An 18,420-nucleotide genomic window follows, 5' to 3' on the forward strand; every position below is an offset into this window, starting at 1 on the left:
TTGTTTAAATTTGAAGGATTGAGCCAATAGAAAAGTGTTTTTGTGGTCATGTGATGGTGATTTGTAATATTGAAATTAGAATGTGAACATGAACATGTACAAGAATGAGTTGGTTCAATTCTAAGAGAAAGTCAATTTGCTAGAAAACAAATTTTGGTAATTTGTTAATTATTCAGGGATATTCAATTCACTTTGTATGATAACATCCTATTTGAAAAAAGAATCTGTGATTTCCTATTCAAGTATGTTTAATGTCACGATATTGAAGCTTGATGATTCTTCATTCTTTATGCTTTCTGTTAGTTTATTTTTTAATAATAATAAATACTAATTTCACCTTCTAATCAATATTTCTTATCAATATGCATAGTTGAATCAAGGATGCGAATTATTGTAGTCTGATTAATATTATTGAACACTTAACAATTTAGAAAACTTGTAGTACCGCTATTCTGCTATAATCAATGTATTGGAAGAAAGTAATTGATTTTGAAATTCACTATTTTCTATAATAAATTGAGATATGAAAGTTTTTCATCATTATATATGAGTTTTGATATCAGAATTCATCAAGTATAATTCATTGGCCTTAACTCTTGCAGTGTTCTGAAGGAAGAATAAAGAACAAACAATAATGCTTAGTGCAGATGCTCAAATACGATATATGATCCAGTGGTTTCAAGAATGGAGTGACCTACAAAAATCTGATTTTCTGCCAATCATGGCAGAAAGATATGCCAATAGAGTATTTGTGAATGGTATTGTCAACAGCCTTGCCAATGTAGAATGTAGAGACAAACCCATGTCTCTTTTTGAATGTAGAGTGAGTGTTGTGATTCTAATCCCTCAATTGAGAATGATAAGAATTATATTATAGGTCAAATTATTCAAGGAGTGGTTTATTCAATGGTCTGTCGATCAAAAAGATTATTTTTTCAAGCAAATAACTGAACTGGACTCAACATTTGCTGAAAAATTAAATTCAGAATTGAACAATGGTGCTGTTGCAATGGTTAATGGGAATGGTGATTTAGATGGGGAGGTTATAGATGATTAAAGGATACTAAATGTTTTTTAATTCTAATTAAATTATTATTAGTTTTAAGTTTGCTACTGTTTTTATGTTCAAGAAAAATATTTTATTCATATTAAATTACTTGCTAAAATCTCTTCTTTATACTATAACTATAATAAGGCCGTCACCTCATTAGTAATTTATTTAATAAATACAAACCTCAAAATTAACTTGGCAAGTTAAGGATTCAGTATTAGGCAATCAAATTTCACATGCTATATATAAATAAAAGAGGAATGCAGATATGCGAATTTTCAGGTTGTTGAAATGGTGTTTTGATGTATCAATATTGGTACTATTTTACGCAAAAAGAATTACAAGAGGCATTTAAGTGTTCTCTTGAAGAAAAGTATACTAAGAAAAATAACTATAAAATTAGGATTTATTTTTATTCTGTTGAAAAAGATATATTTATAACAATAGCAATAAATTCAAGATTTATTAGTAGTCCTTTGAACAGTTGATACCCCATCTACGAACTTTGTTCGGAACAGAACATTGGCATTATTAAACATACCGTCCTTCAGTGACACAATGATGAACTGAAAAAAAAAAGCGAAATCACATTATCCATGAACAAAAATACTGGGTAGTACTCAAGTAAGTTATGCTTGAGTGTAAGATACACAAAAATTTTGACTAAACATATTTGGTAAGTCAAATTCACACAGGATTTGAACCCACACTTCTTTTCCACTAGCAGTGCAATTAAGATTCTGGCAACTCAGGCTTGGCATGGGTCCCTTTGCTTCCTTAAGATGGCGCTATACAAAGAATTGACCAATCAACAACAGCACCTCAAAAATTTCCATTTGTTCTGTCAAAAGTTGTTAAGTTGATTTTCATTAACCTCAAATCGCCATTGACAAATGGTCGACGTGAGAGCCATAAAAGATGATGTGGAAATCAAGTGAAAAGGGTCAACACCATTAAAATCCAAGCAAACTGGTACCTTCAAAAGTGGGCACTTTAATCTTAGGTTTTTCAAGATTAAGTGAGCACACCAGTATTTTAGACATCTTAAGTAGATCCGATGTGAGCCATAGCCTCCTCAATTTTTTTTTTTAAAGAATTGTTTTATGCTTCATCCATAGGCGTCTTAAATATTTTCATTTAACAGGAAAGGAATGATAACTAGCTGCTAGTATGTTTGAATTCAAAAATTAAAAAATAAATCTACACAATATCGCTAGATAGTCATGGAAAATCACATTTGCGCATTCGCAGTACGTACCGTATATTCTAAATGGCTGCAATTCGTTTTGGACCATCTACTACTCAAACATAATATTCATACAAAATTAGATAAGAATTGTAGCCGTTAAATTTGTAACTAAAGATAGACAAACAGACATAAAGCAAAGCTGTCAATATATCAAATTTTCTGGCTAAGTGAGGTAATACACATTTGGAAAAATGGAAATTATCTGAAAAGTTACCTGTGATTTTTTGAAATGGGCTTTCAGCATATTTCCTATATTTTGTGTATGGGATAGATCCAAGGCAGCATCAACTTCGTCTAATATATACAGTGGTGCTGGTTTGAAAAGTAACATGGCCAATATCAATGAAAGCGCTGCAAGAGATCTTTGACCACCACTAAGTTCTGTTAAGCTTTCTTTCCATACTCCACCTAAAGATACCTTAACCTGAAACGGAAGAAATTTGATTTAATTGCTCATGCTTTTTTTTATTTGATAGATTTTTTTACCTCGACTCCTTCCAAAATAGTCGAACCGAATGGAGCGGCCAGTTTTGCATTAGCACCAGGAAGTAACGTATTGAAAATTGACCCAAAGTCTTTGGACACCTGATCAAAAGCTAATTTGAGAGATTCTTTTTTCTTCCTGTCTAAATCTTCCATCACCATGATCAATTTTTTCTTGTCATTTTCTACCATGTGTTGCTTCTTTCTCATTTCATTGTACTGAAAGCAAATTCAGAAGATATTCGAGATAATCTGTGATAAATTTAAATCTTACCTGTTTTTCTTCCTGCTCAAACATAGTCTGTGCTTTTGTGTTAACTCTTCGGCCAATTTTATTTCTTGTTTCTTGCATCTCTCTTATTCTCCTTTCTAAATGTTGTCCTTCTTTGTCACTTAACTTAGATCCTTCTTCTAAATACTGTTTTTCATTTGTCAACTTCTTGGATAAATCTGCTTCCTGAAAATGATTTCATTGAATCACTGGTGAATTTCGAGATATTAAAATTTTCTCAAAAGTTTTTCAACCTCCTCATAATACGAGTCTCGCACAATTTTGAGAAACTGACCCAAGATATTCGGATTCTAAACCTACCCCCAAAATTTCAAGTTTCTAGAACATTCTCTTCGCGAGCTTTTATGTTTACGATGCCCTTTAAAAAAAAGACTTACCCTTCCTTGGCAATTTCGAAGTTCATCATCGAGCTTTTTCGTTTCATGATTGATTTTTTTTATGTCCAAAAGCAGCTCGTTATTGCGTTCCAGAATTTTCTCCTTTTGTGAAACCTTTTTTTCTATTTCTTTATTTTGTGCTGCGATTGCAGTTTTCTCTTGAGTAACACGTTCATTTAAATTTTTAACAACACTTTTAATGGTTTCGAAATTTTCACTGGAATCTTGAGCAGTTTGCTGCAATTGCTGAATAGTTTCAATGGCCAATTGCAGTTGACTGTTGGTATTCTCTATTGCCTTTTTTAATTCGGAAATTTCCAATGTTAGTGTTTGATACTGATCTTCATGTTTCTCCCATTCTTTTTGACTTTTATCAGCCTTTTGTTTTGCCCTTTGCATTTCCATTTCTGCATCTTTCAGCTGTTTATCCCTGTATCCTTTGATATCCCTCATTTTCAGTTCTAATTCCTTCGCTTTTTGATTACATTTCTGTTCAATTTCTTTACAGGTTTTCTCTTTTTCAACCAAGTCCTCTGAAATAAAAGAACAAGTGTTAAAACAATTCGAAATGGACATTTTTGATATTCTTACCCATTTGTTTAATGAGGTTATTCACTTCTTCCTGTTGACGGTGATGTTCCGTTTGTTGCAATCTTTGTTCAATAAGTCTTAGCTCATGTTGTTTGAATTCAAACTTCTGCTTTAGTTGATTATATTGAGTTTGACAATTAGTCATTTGTCTACTTTCATGTTCAATCTGTTGGAGCTCTTGTTCTAGTTGTACTAGTTGATTCTGAAAAAAACTCAATAAAAAACCAGAAATTTACTTTTCAGGTTATAAAAAATAATACATTTACTTCCTAAAATAGTTCCTCTCAAATACATGTCTTTAAGGGCAAATTAACACAAAGCCCGACCCTATTTAAAAAAGGTTTAAAGTAACAGATTTCATTTTCGATCTCAACATTTACCAGAAACTTTTAGCCACTACTAAACTGTATTACCTCCAAGTTTTTGATATCTTTCAACTCCAGAAGAACAGATCCTCCTCTTTGTCTAGCTCCTCCACTAAGAGTACCTGAAGGATCCGTTACATCACCGTCTAAAGTGACACACTTTTTTCTGATTTGATCGTGAAAAGTAACCTGCCTAGCTATGTCCATATCTTTACATATGAATACATTTCCAAAGATAAACTCCATTGCTGGCCTCAATCGTTTGTCATAGTTTATAAGCGACAGAGCAGGTTGGACATTCTCTTCTCCAAACTGAAAAAAATTATTTTAACAATTTATTTATTATATCCACAACAGCTCAACTTATTATCGAAAAAAATTCAACTGATTCACAGAATGAAAAAACAATATATCCGCACCAAATTTAAAAAAAATTTAGTTTTTCAAAAAAAGTTTTGAGTGGCAGTTATTTGTTTTTTAATACACCCTAACTCACCATATTTTGTGCCAATTTTATCGTTCTCTGATCCATAGCATGAGATTGTATTTTATTCAAAGGTATGAATGTGGTTCTGGATTGTAAATTGCCTCTTTGTAATAAAAGCTTACTTGTTGTATCAGTGTCTACAACCACATTATATAACTGAAAATGGAGAGAGAATATTTTTATGATCATATAATTAGTCAGAAAAAAAACTGTTTTTTGTTCAAAGTATTACTAGATAGATAGTGTACCTATGATGGGTTGAATAACATACCGTGAAAAAAGTTTGGAAGATGCCTTTCAAAAGATTATATATAACGTACTTAAACAGTACTGGTAAAGATAAATTCTCGATAATGTTTAATTTTTTAAAATATAGCGTCCTTAATGATACAGACAAATTTTTGAATGAACAAGTGTTAGAATGAGCCTTCTGTTCAAGTATTTTTATTAAAATCAATGAAATATTTCTATATTTAGTGATTTTTGCATTGAAAAATGTTGGTTGGCAAAATTGTTTACTGTATCACAAATTTGACAGATAATAGATAAATTATGACAGGAGAGTTTCAAGTACCAACATATAATAATGAAATATCACCATGAAATCTTTGTGTAACTGAGATATACCCGCACGTTTTTTTCTACAAGGTATGGGACAATGAAAGGATTTGCCAATCAATTAGATAAAAACATTTTCCAGATTAGTATATTCAAAGCCTATGTAATGATTTCACTAAGCATATTTTAATTTTATCAATTCACTTACCCTTCCTCCGGCAGCTGTCTCTAAAGCGGTGCATGCTTTTGGATCAGTAACCTGGATGAGCCGACATACTACACCATTTACTCTGTTTCTGTTGAAATTTGTCTCGGGATCTCTGTATTTGAACTGGGAGTATGGTCTATGAGCCTCAAAATTATCTAATCGTTCTCGTATCCTATGGATTTCTTTTTTCACTTCAGATCTTCTACTGTTCCAGTGCTGCATGGTTTCCTCTGAATAGTTGATTTTTTCTAAAGCATGTTCAATCGTTGAACACTCCTTTACGATTCTATCAAGATTAACTTTATCCTTTTGGTAATCAGAAGCATTGTTTCCGAGTGTTTTCTTCTTTTCTTTGAGTGAATTTTGACAAAAACTCAATTCCATGCTTGCTTGTTTTCGTTCTGTATTGGCCTCTGCCGCTTCTTGTTTGGCTGTCATTAGTTGTTCCTGTAGGGATTGGGTTTTTCCCTCTTCGTTAACTTCCATACCTGCAGCTAGAGCTTCATATTTTTTCTGTGCTACTGATAAATCTTCCTTGTCCCTTGCTTCATTTTCTTTCAAGGTTTCGAAAAGAGATTGTACTTTACTTAATTCATTTTCTTTAGATACTAGTGCTTTAGTATCATCATTTAGATTCTAGAATAATTTGGAAACTTTGAATACAATTGAATCATTCATTACTAGTTGTAAGGGAAGGGTCTACTTACTGTTTCAAGTGCTTTCTTCTTTTTCTCCTCATTTGCAATATCAGTACTTAGTCCTTTTGCTGATGCTTTTGCTTTAGCTTCAATTGCTAGTTTTTCTTTCAATTCAGTTTCAAGTGCTTTTAATCTGTCTGATGCTTCCTAAATGAAAGTATTTTTTACAAATATTTCAAGAATGGATACATGCTTAAAAACAATAAATGTTACAAAATATATTTTTACTTATTGAAAAATACAACATAAAAAGCATAAGTGAAAACCATGAAGATTGATAGCAATTTCATTGGTTTCTTACCGATTGATTAGTTTGCATTAAATCTTTGATGTGTTCCTCTAACTCTTGTGCATTATTTTTATTGGCCTCTATTTCTTGTTCAATAGCTTCAATCTTATTTTTAGCAACTTCCAATGCTTCTTCTGCTTTCTTGGTTGATCTAATTGATACATGATATTGCCAGCCTTTGTAAACACCTAGCATATATTGTAGTTCTCTTTCCATTCTTTGGAATTCTAAAAACTGAGCTCTCTCTTCTTTGAGTTTATTCAATTTGGGCATGATTTCTTCTGTATAAACCTAGAAATTTTAGAAAACACAATTATGTTTCCACTCACATTTGATATTACTTACTCCTTTAATTTCTTTGAGCTTTGCATCTTTTTTTTCAACAGTCTTAAGAGCAACCTGTCTTTTGACTTCATACATTCTTGTACCTGCTGCTTCTTCTAACATTGCTAAAATCTAATCATCAAATATATCAAATTTATATTATACAATAATTAAATTAGTACATGGAAAAATATAATTCAAGTTTACCTCTGGAGGCTTCATGTTAAGAACTTTTGTAATTTTTCCTTGCATAATTAAGAAATGTGGGTTATTAACATTAAGTTGAATAGAACAGAAAAGATCCTGAACTCTTTTGTTTGTTACATTAGAACCATTGATGAGATATTTATTTTTTCCACCCAAAATAATTTGTCTTGTCACTGTGATTTCTTTGAAATTCTCAAAACCTGGGGGTTGCTGTGCAGGATTACTATTATCAAAAGTAATTGACACGGTTGCTTTATTAACTCCTGCTTGTCCACTTTTGTAAATAAGATCTTGTAGATTTGCTGCTCTGACCTAAGATTAAAGTTTTTGATGTAATTTTATTACAATTAATAGCAGCATTAATTGTCTTACATGAGTCAAGTTAGTAATTCCCAAAACAAAACAAATAGCATCTAAAATGTTGGATTTTCCACTTCCGTTGAGACCAGTTATAGCTGTAAATTGGTCATCAAATCCAGTAATTTCAGTTCTTTGGCCATACGATTTGAAACCGTCTAAAACAATGCTCTTAATATACATTTTGTGTATGAGGAGTTATTTTATTGCAAAAATAAGGAAGTATCTGAAAGTAGGTTATTATTTTTGGCAATAGTGTGAAATATTCAATCATCAGACAAAATCGGCATTCACTCCCTTCTATCTATAATTTTAACCTTAATTATAGTTCCATTATTACTAAAAAATATTTCTGTAAACAATGTAAACTGTAACCGTCTTCAAAATTGAATTATTTTATATTGCGCATTCGTTTCTCGATGCCGAAAAAATATTAATATTCTATGTTCAGTATGAAGGAATGAAATGAATGAAATGATTTAAAAAAAATCGTTTTCCTTCATTTTCCCAGGAATTGTGCATATTAGGATTGATTCATCATTTTAAATGGGAATTATTGTTTATATTTTTTTGGGGAATTAATCCCCATCTACGTTAGTATTCAATATAATTCGATGAAATAACCTTATAATATATATGTCACTTTTTGATAGAAGATAAGGCTCGATAAATAAACAAATAATCAATTTCTATTTTCCATTTACATTGGTGTTCTTGTATTAATATAGTCAATTCATGGAGAAACAACTTCAAGATCTACTTTAGGATGGATAATACTACAATACAGGAGTATAAAAGATTTCACCGTTATCATGGTGATTATATTGTACTGTCTGAAGATGAGACCGTTGCTTATCGAACAAGAAGTTTTGCAAATGCGGTTACTTTCAGTGCTAAACCCTTATTACCAGGAGAACTATTTATTGTAGAAATTGAAGAGAATGATAGAGGTTGGTGTGGTCATATGAGAATAGGATTGACCCAATCAGATCCAAATACTTTATCTACTGCAATTCCCCAATTTGCTTTGCCAGATTTATCAGTATTTGGTACTTCTTGGATATTTGGTATATCTAGACCACATAGTTTAGTGAATAATATAGATCAAGATGAGCAACCTCAAGATCAGAATGGGCAACCCCAAAATCAGAATGAGCAACTTCAAGATCAGAATCAGCAACCTCAAGATCAGAATGAACAACCTCGAGATCAGAATGAGCAACCTCAAGATAATGGCAATGGTAATTCCAGCTATTTTACAAGCTGTAAAAGGTTGACCTACGATAGTAAAAGTATTAAGACTTGTAGAGGTGTAATTCCAAGGTATTGTCTTATATCTAGTAGAGCTCGAGCTGGAGAACTTTACCCAACTGATGTGGGTAGTAGAATAGGAGTTATGTTCATTCCAACATCTGAAAATAGAGCAGATATGCATTTTATAATAAATGGAGAAGATCAAGGACCTTTATCCAGAGATATACCATATAGAGATGCTCCTTTGTATGCTGTAGTAGATGTGTATGGCACAACCAAAAAAATTAGAATTATTCAGATATCATTAGGTAAGCAATTCTTTTTTTTTATATAATGTACCATAATATTGTATAGAATTTTTCTGGGTTTTTACTATTATTTAAACCTTGTGGAAAATATTTCAATTGCACAGATGTAAATTATACTACATGTTTTTGGTGCTATACTATGACAGAAACCATTGAGATTCTGTTTCTTAATCCAAATTTTCAAATGCTGCTGAAACTTGTCTGTGTAGATTAGGTATCTCTATATAGAATCTTTGTACTTTCTTAATTAAATAGAATATAATTTTTCTGGTTTTCTTTTTTCTTATGCAATAAGTTTCCTATCCACATGTGTTAAAGAAGAACTCATTGAAAATAATTATGATATTGAAAGTAAAATATTTCCGAAGTTCAAAAATTTACTTATGCTATGTAAAAGATTTGTTATTAGACTAGATTAATTTAAAGTTTTATTCGATTTAGATGATCTGATGTGGATGTTATTGTCGACATTTTCCAAATTGCATCATTGAACTTAGTTAATTTGTTCATTATATGAAGTTCACTTATTTTTTATAATTCATTTGAACATCCTAATATAATTTCAAATTAACTCTTTTTACAGTTCCTTCTTTACAAGCAGCTTGCAGGGAAGCAATCCTACAAAGAGTTCCAGAGGGTATGATTGATTTGTTACCTCTTCCTAAATTGTTGAAACATTTTTTGTTGTTCGAAGTTTAAATATTTATTGAAAGATATATTGCCATTGATGAATCCATTTCAAGCTAACTCATTTAAAAGTACAAAAGTCCTTTAGTTTTTTGAACTGAAAGGAACTCCCAGTGATATTCTGTTCAATAAGTTAAGTACCTAGAATTATTGACTAAACATTGTAATATTAAATGTTTTTGAACCGTATTCAGCTGATGGTCCCTTGAATTATGTCTTTACTGCCTCTATTTGTTACTTTTTATAAAAAATAATTATGCTAATATAAATTTATGTTTGTCATGAATTGTAAATAAATGTTTATATTGTTTGACCTTTTTACTCTATGTATGCTATAAAAAATATTCATTACAATTCGCTTATTATTTGTAACAACCTTTAACCATATGGAAACTTCAATACTCTCCCTCAGGGTCACGTGGAATGAGGCTCAATCTTTTTCACTCTAATGTCGGAGTCGATGCACTACCACTCAAGGGCATCTCTATGTATCATTGGAAAATATCTATGATTATTTTTCCTCTGTGAATATTTTCAATGAACATGTCAAAATGATTATAATCTTGACAATATTGGAGTTGGTGTGGAGGATATATGCGTTGAAGAGTTATCGGAACTCGGACAGAATCATCGGTGGAAGGCAATGTTCAATAGAAGAAAACCCTTTTGCAGTATCAGTTAGAACAACTAGGAAGCTGACGCATTTTTGTGGAGGGTCTCTGATCAAACCACAGTGGGTTCTGACAGCTGCACATTGTACGTACGAATTTGTCAATGAACCCGAGAAATTAACCTGTGTAATTGGACTGTCCGAGTATCATAGGAGTAAAGTACAATCCATCACAGCAGACAGGATAAATGTCCATCAATATTACACATTTCCAGCGATTTTTCACGACATTTCGCTTATTCACCTACTCTGGCCTGCCCTATTATTCAATAACGTTGGTTTAATCGGAATCCCAAAGATTTCTCAAGATTCATTAGGTTGCACAAATGGAAGAATAACAGGATGGGGTTCTATGCGAGCTTGGGATCCTGATAAAGATCTAAAGCCTACTAGTGAGCTCTCAACTCACCTGATGTGTGTTGATGTTAGTGTGATGAGTATAGATGAATGTATAAATAGGACCAGAGGACGAACCAATGAGTTTGTCCTTTGCACACTCATAGGAAAAGATGCCAAGGATGCTTGTCAGGGTGATTCAGGAGGGGCCCTTTTTTGTGGAAACACTCAAATAGGAATAATAGCATCCGGAAAAGGATGTGGAGTTTCGAATAATTTAGCTTACTACACCAATCTCCAAAGGTACATCGATTACATCGAGAATACCGTTTCAGGATGTGAAAATAGGATTAAGAACCTTTTTATTGTTTTATTGCTATCTATAACTTTTTATTTGATATTGGAAAAGCGGTGAATTTTTCAACTAAGATCTCATGATAAGTAATATTGTTATAATTTTTTATTGAATTATTGTTGAATTGAAAAATATACTCTACGAAACTTGTCGGTGAATCATTTATTTTAATTTTGATTTTAACTCCATTTTTCGAAAAGTTAGACAATTGTTATGGATTGATTAAATTTTTCAACACCCCCATTTTGATCGAAGCCGATGAAAATAAATTATAATAATTTTCTCAAAATTTTTCGCCTCTTGAAAATTTCCTTACAGGTGCTGAGGCGCACCCACGTTTAAAAAATAAAAAAAAAGAATTGTTAGGCAACTATAGGCAACCTTTATTTCTTGGACAAGTATTAAGGATTGCGCACACTACTTTTGTAAAATAAATGGTTATCCAGCTCCAGCTGTGAATAATTTTCAAATTGTAGGAGATGACCAAATTTCCTATGCAAATTATTCATAAGTTAACAAGCAAACTGCCTTTTGCTCTATTGTTTTTACCAAAATAGTCAATGATCAAACAATAAGTAGATACCGTCAGTGGCGTTACTTGAGCTGACTCATGGGGGATCAATTTTTTATAACTTTCATTTATTAATTGTTACTTACAATTTTACAGTTCCAGAGGGTGACTGAGAAGCACTTAATGATCTGCATAGCTTGATAACTCAAGAGCGCATCCATGTATTATTATAGATCATAGTATAGTCAGTATAGTAATCAATCATATTCATATAGTTTATATTTGAAAGTTATCAGAAATTCAATCATTTAACAAAGTGTCGTAGTTAAGTGAATTATTAATTTCAAAGTATAAGGATAATTGTATAACTGAAGAGAATTTTGAGTTTACTAGTGTTAAGTGTGCTTTAATCTCTTGTATCATCTAACTGTGTGATATCCTAAAATCATTTAAGCGCGCGCTTATTGCGCCTATATGGTGATCCGCCACTGATTTTCTTGCTATGAGTAACTTAGATAATTTTGGGAGTGGGATTAGAATAATAAAGATCCATAAAAGAATGTATATTTACAATCGAAAATTTTTACAAAATAAAATGATCAATAACAATGTTTCCTATCTACAATGACATAACATCTCAGATACCTCGATAGAGTCGAACATTTGAGGTTAGATTTAGTAATACACTGGCATTCAAGAACTCGAAATACCTCCATCGATAGACAAACAAATGCCGGTAATAAAAGACGCGTTATCGCTTAAAAGAAATATAATCGCATCCACCACTTCCTGCAACTCGCAAAACTTCTTCAAAGGGATTCTCGAAAGCAGGGCATCGCTCATCTTGTGATCGCACCAAATGCCCTCCTTCAGCTCTGGCATCAGAACTGTGGGGTTAACGCAGTTGATCCGGATCCCCAACGAGGCTAACTCCAAGGCTGCAGCTCTCGTATAACCGTCTAGTCCTGCTTTGGAGGCACAAAATATCGACTGCTTCCTCAAACCTATTTTTGAAGCTTGAGAAGATACGTTCACGATGCTGCCTCTTATAGAGTGCTGGATGAACGATTTAGCGACCATTCTTGAGATGTTGATGGCAGCTGGAATCAATTACAAAATATTTGTAAACCATAAATATCCTAGGAATGACCAAAGGTGCGAAACTATTCAAAACATTGAACCGAATCCATTAATAAATACCTAAAGTTGTGTTACTTTGATTGAATAGTTATTGCTGCGCAATACTCAGCATAATAACCACGCTCTGCTATGGAGGTGAAAGGTGTATATGGCAGGGACCACTGAGTTGCCATACTGACGATTCCATCAGTGGTCCCGAGATGAAACACCGCACCCCGAGAGGAGGCACGCGCCATAAAATTAAATCGAGTGAGCCTCGCCAAAGTAAAATAGAAGAATCTTATACGTTATCTATGCAGCCTAATATAATGTGATGCTCACCAAAACAGAGAATATAGAAAAGGTTGAGATGAAACTTTGAATTTTGAGCGCTTGTAATTCATGCACTTATTGTGCCATTGGATACCACAGATTTATGTAGATAGGTATGTATCAGATGTGAGATACTATGATTTCATCATTTAATTAGTTTATTTAGAATTTTGTGTTTCCTAACCTTCTCAATACGGTTACCCCTGTGACCTATTAGAAAAACTGATTCTACCTCGACCTTATAAGGAGTGTCAAAAGGGAAAAGAATGGGCACTAATGTTTGACTGATACGCGAAAAGTCACATGGTGATAATCCCTCTTAAGCTTACCGACTGGATTTTATTGTAATTTTGATTTTTCTAAGGATTTCGAGATGAATGGGAATGTTTGATTATTCCCAGAAATCGGTAGCAGATACTACAAAATTATAGGAAACAAAAAAGTTCAGTATCGAACCAAAGTTTTATTTTAAATTTCTTCAAACTATCAGTATGGACATGGTCTACCAAAACAAAACAGTTCTGAAAGAAAAAAACGGGCACTGCTCCAAAAAAAAATATCACCCTGTAGATTTTCATTGAAAATTAGCATATTACATGATGTAAACTATAATTTCCAGTATTTATGCCAAAAATTTCAGTTGGATATTTTCTAAAGTGTAGATGCTTTAAAAAAACGTCGAAAGAAATTAAAAATGAACACCTTGCATCTCGAAAACAAAGCGTTTGTGAGTCCTTATTTATAGAACTTTTTTTCCTAAAATTATCTGAAGAAACTCTATTTTTTTTTTGTATCTTGTTTTCTATGCACAAGTTTTTCTATATGAGCTTCAGTTTCTCTTATGGCTCAAGTATATTCCACATTAAGAAGATTTTTGGTTTCCAATATATCTAAAGTTTAAAAACCACTCTCACATCTGAATGTGGTGGCAAAAGGAATTTTTGAAGCTCTGTTAGCTATAACAGGATATTCGGCACTAGCTTTTCGTAGGTAATTGCACAAGTGCATCAAAATTACCGATAATTTTGCATGACAGCGTGTTGTCATAAAAACTGCATGAGTTCATTTTCATTTTTGGAGAAAGAGCCCGACACCGAAGGTGGAGGGCTCTTTCTCCAAAAATGAAAATGACCGAATGCAGTTTTTCAAGGAAAACACGCTGGAATGCAAAATTATCCGGTCATTTTGATGCACGAGTGTAATTCGGGGGAATATTTGCCGAATAAACTGTTACATCACTTGTCAAACTGATGTAGAATGGAATTGCCATAGATTCGAACTGTGTAAGATGCATAGAAACTATGCATCTATGAACAGAACAATTATCGCAGTGCAGTTTCGCTTCCTACAATGCAATTATCGCTGTAATTTTCGATAATTGTTCTCCAGATACATAGAATTTTTGACAGGAGGGAAATATTCGCCAAAATAAGTTGAGATCATAATTTTGAAATTCTACTCTGTAAATGGTACTCTCGCAAGTTTACTTTGTAAATTAGTAAAGCAAGTTTACTTTGTAAGTAAGTAAAGTATTTTTGGTAGCATATAGAACGTATTTTTTTTATTCTACTAGGTAATATCCATACCCTCAACAATGGTGAATATTAGGATGATAAAGTTATATAATATTTCATCTCGAATTGTCTAGCCATTCCTATCTCATCATGTATGAAAATATGAGACAGATATGTTCTTTGAAAGAATAGTTTCACACCGTTAATAATCACTAGGGTTTCTAGTAAAAGCTGAAAAATGTTGGCAATTGTTAACAAACCTTTCAGATTGGTATTCAAAATGTAGTCCACGTCTTCTTCAGTTATGTCGGCTATACTACCTAGGGCGTTACATTCGGCACAGTTGACTAGATAATCTACTGGGCCTACTTTGCCGAAAGCTATTTCTGTATGAAGCCAACTCTTCAGATCTGCCGGAATGATCTCAATCTGTGGATTAGTTTTACGCAAATGCACAAGATCTCCTTCTGAACCACCAAAGGCTATCACTTTGGCTCCCTGCTTAACGAGCTCTTTTACCAACTTCTTGCCCAAATGAGTCAAAGGACCTGAGACGATGGCCCTTTTATTTTTGAAGTTGAGTCTCTCGTCTTTAACCACTGTTCAACAGTTAATGGTGAATTATTTTAAGAACTAATTGATGACTTAATATATACAGAGTGACCCAACGATTTTAGATCATAGAGTACCTACAAGGAAGGTTTATAAAGGGTGTTTTTTTTCGAGCTATAGAACTTTAAATTGCAATAAAACAACGATGGATTATTCGATTGACATGAATTTTTTTTATCCGCAAGATAATCTTGTGGCATTACATTTTAAATATGATTTCTGGCATATGACCGCCACGGCTGGCTCGGATGTAGTCCAATCTGGACGTCCAATTTTCGATGAATATTTCCAACATTTGTGGCCGTATATCGACAATAACACGGCGAATGTTGTCTTCTAAATGGTCAAGGGTTTGTGGCTTATCCGCATAGACCAATGACTTTACATAGCCACACAGAAAGTTGTCTAGCGGTGTTGAATCACAAGATCTTGGAGGCCAATTCACAGGTTCAAAAAGTGAAATTAGGCGGTCACCAAACGTATCTTTCAATAAATCGTTTGTGGCACGAGCTGTGTGACATGTTGCGCCGTCTTGTTGGAGCCACAGCTGCTGGACATCATGGTTGTTGAATTCAGGAATGAAAAAGTTAGTAATCATGGCTCTATACCGATCACCACCGATCACCATTGACTGTAACGTTCTGGCCATCATCGTTTCTGAAGAAGTACGGACCAATGATTCCACCAGCCCATAAAGCGCACCAAGCAGTCAGTTTTTCTGGATGTAACGGTGTTTCGACATATACTTGAGGATTATCTTCACTCCAAATGCGGCAGTTTTGTTTGTTGACGTAGCCATTCAACCAGAAGTGCGCTTCATCGCTAAACAAAATAAAATGGACATAGTGCGCGATACGTATTCCGCACAGAACCATTATTTTCGAAATAAAATTGCACTATTTACAAGCATTGTTCAGGCGTGAGTCTACTCATGATGAATTGCCAAACCAAACTGAGAATAAATCACTTGACAGCTGTTGAATTGGTCGCCATCTTGAGCAGTAATGCCAACTTAAAGTTATATACCTCTAAAAAAAACACCCGTTAGATGAATGGCAGAGGAATAAGACCATTGCCTTCGTTATGGAATCTCATTTCAGTAATAATGGAACAGTGGACAGTGCAAATTCGCATGATTGTGTATGACCTGCTTGTTCGCTGTTATGGCTCAATTATAATACTACAGCGAGAATTTGATATTGGACGGAATGGGTTTGTTCCAAGTCGCCATACAATTCGCAGAGTGAGGCATACTGCAATAATCTTCATCTCTTGTAATCATTGGAAGAGCGACTTTCCATTGATCAAGGGATGTTATTTTGTTTTGATGCTGTTAGTGAGGTTCTATATTTGAGGGAGGTTCCATTCCACAGCGATCTTTAGGTCTATTGTGATTTGTGAGTTGGAACTCCAGAATCTGGGATGGCTTCAAGGAGGTTACTCCCTCACTTCTACGAGTCTCTTGTCCAAAGCATTTTTTGTATGGGCTAGCAATGGCGAGGCATTCTGTCATCAGGTGATCTTTAGATTCTTCCTCTCCCACACAGAATCTGCACTGGTCGTTTACAGCTAGATTCATACTCATGAGGTGCTTCTTGAGAAGGCAATGCCCTGTAAGGAATCCAGTGAGGAAGTGTAGCAAATTCTTGCTAAGATCCAGATACTTCTTAGATCTCGCAGTATCAAAGTTTCGAAGGAACTTTTTGGATTGATCCAACCCAGGAAAATTCAACCAGTGTTTCTCTTTCGTTTCTTTGCTTCACCTGAAACTCTTTCTTGAAGTACTTTTACTTATACCACAGGAAGGTCCTGAGCCCATGAAAGGAGTTTGTGCTTCTTCTCTGGCAAGTGATGAGTTGGCCTCTTCATTGTGAGTGACCGGGAACCTAGACTGAACAGATCTTGTTATTCTTGCCTATTTTGTTGATTTTTTTTCCAATATCATCTTAGAATCGATGATATGTGAGCTCAATGCTTTGATTGCAGCCTAACTGTCAGAATATATAGCTATATTTCTGGTAGTTTATTACTAGGTTCATTTCCACATATCTTTCGATTTCAAATATATCTGCCTGAAAGACACTTGAACAGCGACCTAACGATAGTGAGCACTTGGTGTCAGTTTCGAATACTCCAGCGCCAGTTCCCATCGTGGTTTTAGAATCATCTGTGTACCATTTGATGTTTTTTTAGAGGTGTTATTGGGACTATCTTTCCCAATGTTCTCGTCTATTCAGCATCGTACTGAAGGTTTTCTCATTGCTAGTTTTCTTTATCATCTCGTCACTGAGAAAGTCCGCTGATGATATGTCATATGTTAGAATCTCAGTGAGCATACATATGTAGTTTTTGGTAGTGAACACTAAGTATATATCAATTTATCATTATATTCTGATATTTACAACACATTGGCCAAACTGAGAGATTCTCTGAATTGCTACCTTCTCCTATAACGTCACATATCTTCAGCCTCTTCTACCTTTCGGCAATACATCAAATCCCAACCACTTTTAAATGCACCGTACCACTGATAAACTTACCAACTTAGAGTGAAAAAAAAAATCATTCCTTGTACGTACTTTCTCGACATACCTATGTTTTCATGACTTAACTAGCACAGGCATACTCACCATTCAAAATGTCAGGTTCTGCATCAACTGTAATGAAAATGCGTTTGAAATTTAAAGATTCCCTAAGCTTTATCTGACTCACCATTACTCGTCTCCTGTAGATCCACTGAAAAAAGAATTTTTAGTCAATATTTTCTAGAATAAATGACAAGTTGACAAACCTTCACTTACAGCAGCCCTGCAAGAACAACTTGTCGGCACTTCAAATCCAGCGCTTGTGTATTCGCCCATTGTACAATAATTTTTGAAGTTCCAATAATTTTATATTGAACTAAAAATTTCTCAAGTCATTCCAAGAACTTTGGTACATTTCTTGACATTTCTAATTTTTGGAGAGTTTTACATAGATTAGATAAAAATATGTCTTGTCAACCTTGTGTTATGGAAAAACTTCCACAGAGTTGCAAAAAGGCACACAGAATCCCATGATGTAAGCACCACAAGAAAACTGTTCTACTTTCTCAGAGGAAAATTGATAGAAAAGTGTAAATAAATAGGTTTAATTCCCAAAATATTCTTTTGAATGAAAATTATGGACCTATAAGCTCATTCTCA

At 33.7% G+C, this 18,420-nt stretch overlaps 5 protein-coding genes across 9 annotated transcripts; 3 read left to right on the forward strand and 2 right to left on the reverse strand.

The window, feature by feature from the left end:
* The first annotated feature begins 10 nt into the window (after window positions 1-10).
* Window positions 11-1,166, forward strand: LOC123678258 (uncharacterized protein C14orf119). 4 transcript variants are annotated; one of them, XM_045615182.1, is made up of 3 exons: window positions 11-156; window positions 603-823; window positions 878-1,166. In XM_045615182.1, the coding sequence occupies exons 2-3, from the start codon at window positions 635-637 to the stop codon at window positions 1,055-1,057; spliced, it is 369 nt and encodes a 122-aa protein (XP_045471138.1). In that variant the 5' UTR covers window positions 11-156; window positions 603-634; the 3' UTR covers window positions 1,058-1,166. The 4 variants fall into 4 exon arrangements, with proteins under 4 accessions (XP_045471138.1, XP_045471150.1, XP_045471128.1 ...); XM_045615194.1 differs by having other exon boundaries at window positions 67-298; XM_045615172.1 differs by having other exon boundaries at window positions 69-242.
* A 279-nt stretch (window positions 1,167-1,445) lies between these two features.
* On the reverse strand, window positions 1,446-7,945 carry LOC123678234 (structural maintenance of chromosomes protein 2). The gene is made up of 14 exons (XM_045615141.1): window positions 7,552-7,945; window positions 7,180-7,491; window positions 6,994-7,104; window positions 6,661-6,939; window positions 6,369-6,506; window positions 5,662-6,297; window positions 4,905-5,051; window positions 4,457-4,720; window positions 4,044-4,245; window positions 3,453-3,985; window positions 3,058-3,240; window positions 2,787-3,002; window positions 2,515-2,724; window positions 1,446-1,617 (listed from the first exon to the last, which is right to left on the reverse strand). The coding sequence occupies exons 1-14, from the start codon at window positions 7,717-7,719 to the stop codon at window positions 1,507-1,509; spliced, it is 3,510 nt and encodes a 1,169-aa protein (XP_045471097.1). The 5' UTR covers window positions 7,720-7,945; the 3' UTR covers window positions 1,446-1,506.
* An 87-nt stretch (window positions 7,946-8,032) lies between these two features.
* On the forward strand, window positions 8,033-10,095 carry LOC123678242 (neuralized-like protein 2). Its single transcript, XM_045615153.1, has 2 exons — window positions 8,033-9,098; window positions 9,682-10,095. Exons 1-2 carry the CDS (start codon window positions 8,303-8,305, stop codon window positions 9,795-9,797), a joined length of 912 nt encoding a protein of 303 aa, XP_045471109.1. The 5' UTR covers window positions 8,033-8,302; the 3' UTR covers window positions 9,798-10,095.
* Window positions 10,096-10,209: 114 nt separating this feature from the next.
* LOC123678248 (trypsin-like) lies at window positions 10,210-11,315 on the forward strand. Its single transcript, XM_045615163.1, has one exon. It carries the CDS (start codon window positions 10,337-10,339, stop codon window positions 11,204-11,206), a length of 870 nt encoding a protein of 289 aa, XP_045471119.1. The 5' UTR covers window positions 10,210-10,336; the 3' UTR covers window positions 11,207-11,315.
* Window positions 11,316-12,205: 890 nt separating this feature from the next.
* On the reverse strand, window positions 12,206-18,236 carry LOC123680822 (L-xylulose reductase-like). Of its 2 annotated transcripts, XM_045618946.1 has the most exons (5): window positions 18,027-18,236; window positions 17,948-17,971; window positions 17,866-17,892; window positions 14,884-15,222; window positions 12,206-12,757 (listed from the first exon to the last, which is right to left on the reverse strand). In XM_045618946.1, the coding sequence occupies exons 1-5, from the start codon at window positions 18,094-18,096 to the stop codon at window positions 12,351-12,353; spliced, it is 867 nt and encodes a 288-aa protein (XP_045474902.1). In that variant the 5' UTR covers window positions 18,097-18,236; the 3' UTR covers window positions 12,206-12,350. The 2 variants fall into 2 exon arrangements, with proteins under 2 accessions (XP_045474902.1, XP_045474896.1); XM_045618940.1 differs by having other exon boundaries at window positions 17,866-17,971; window positions 18,037-18,227.
* Between the last annotated feature and the right edge of the window lie 184 nt (window positions 18,237-18,420).

Source organism: Harmonia axyridis, chromosome 1, assembly GCF_914767665.1.
Source record: "Harmonia axyridis chromosome 1, icHarAxyr1.1, whole genome shotgun sequence".
In the NCBI taxonomy this organism is placed as follows: domain Eukaryota; kingdom Metazoa; phylum Arthropoda; class Insecta; order Coleoptera; family Coccinellidae; genus Harmonia; species Harmonia axyridis.

Excerpts from the sequence above, each read along its gene's own strand:
- LOC123678258 (XM_045615182.1), top strand. The coding sequence starts at position 635 with ATGCTTAGTGCAGATGCTCAAATACGATATATGATCCAGTGGTTTCAA. Across the intron at positions 824-877 it reads TGTCTCTTTTTGAATGTAGA|GTCAAATTATTCAAGGAGTG; the intron begins GTGAGTGTTGTG and ends ATTATATTATAG.
- LOC123678234 (XM_045615141.1), bottom strand. The coding sequence starts at position 7,719 with ATGTATATTAAGAGCATTGTTTTAGACGGTTTCAAATCGTATGGCCAA. Across the intron at positions 4,721-4,904 it reads TAAAATTGGCACAAAATATG|TTTGGAGAAGAGAATGTCCA; the intron begins GTGAGTTAGGGT and ends AATTTTTTTCAG. Across the intron at positions 4,246-4,456 it reads AAGATATCAAAAACTTGGAG|AATCAACTAGTACAACTAGA; the intron begins GTAATACAGTTT and ends AGTTTTTTTCAG.
- LOC123678242 (XM_045615153.1), top strand. The coding sequence starts at position 8,303 with ATGGATAATACTACAATACAGGAGTATAAAAGATTTCACCGTTATCAT. Across the intron at positions 9,099-9,681 it reads AATTATTCAGATATCATTAG|TTCCTTCTTTACAAGCAGCT; the intron begins GTAAGCAATTCT and ends CTCTTTTTACAG.
- LOC123678248 (XM_045615163.1), top strand. The coding sequence starts at position 10,337 with ATGATTATAATCTTGACAATATTGGAGTTGGTGTGGAGGATATATGCG.
- LOC123680822 (XM_045618940.1), bottom strand. The coding sequence starts at position 18,096 with ATGGGCGAATACACAAGCGCTGGATTTGAAGTGCCGACAAGTTGTTCT. Across the intron at positions 17,972-18,036 it reads GTTGTTCTTGCAGGGCTGCT|TGGATCTACAGGAGACGAGT; the intron begins GTAAGTGAAGGT and ends TTCTTTTTTCAG. Across the intron at positions 15,223-17,865 it reads AGAACCTGACATTTTGAATG|TGGTTAAAGACGAGAGACTC; the intron begins GTGAGTATGCCT and ends ACTGTTGAACAG.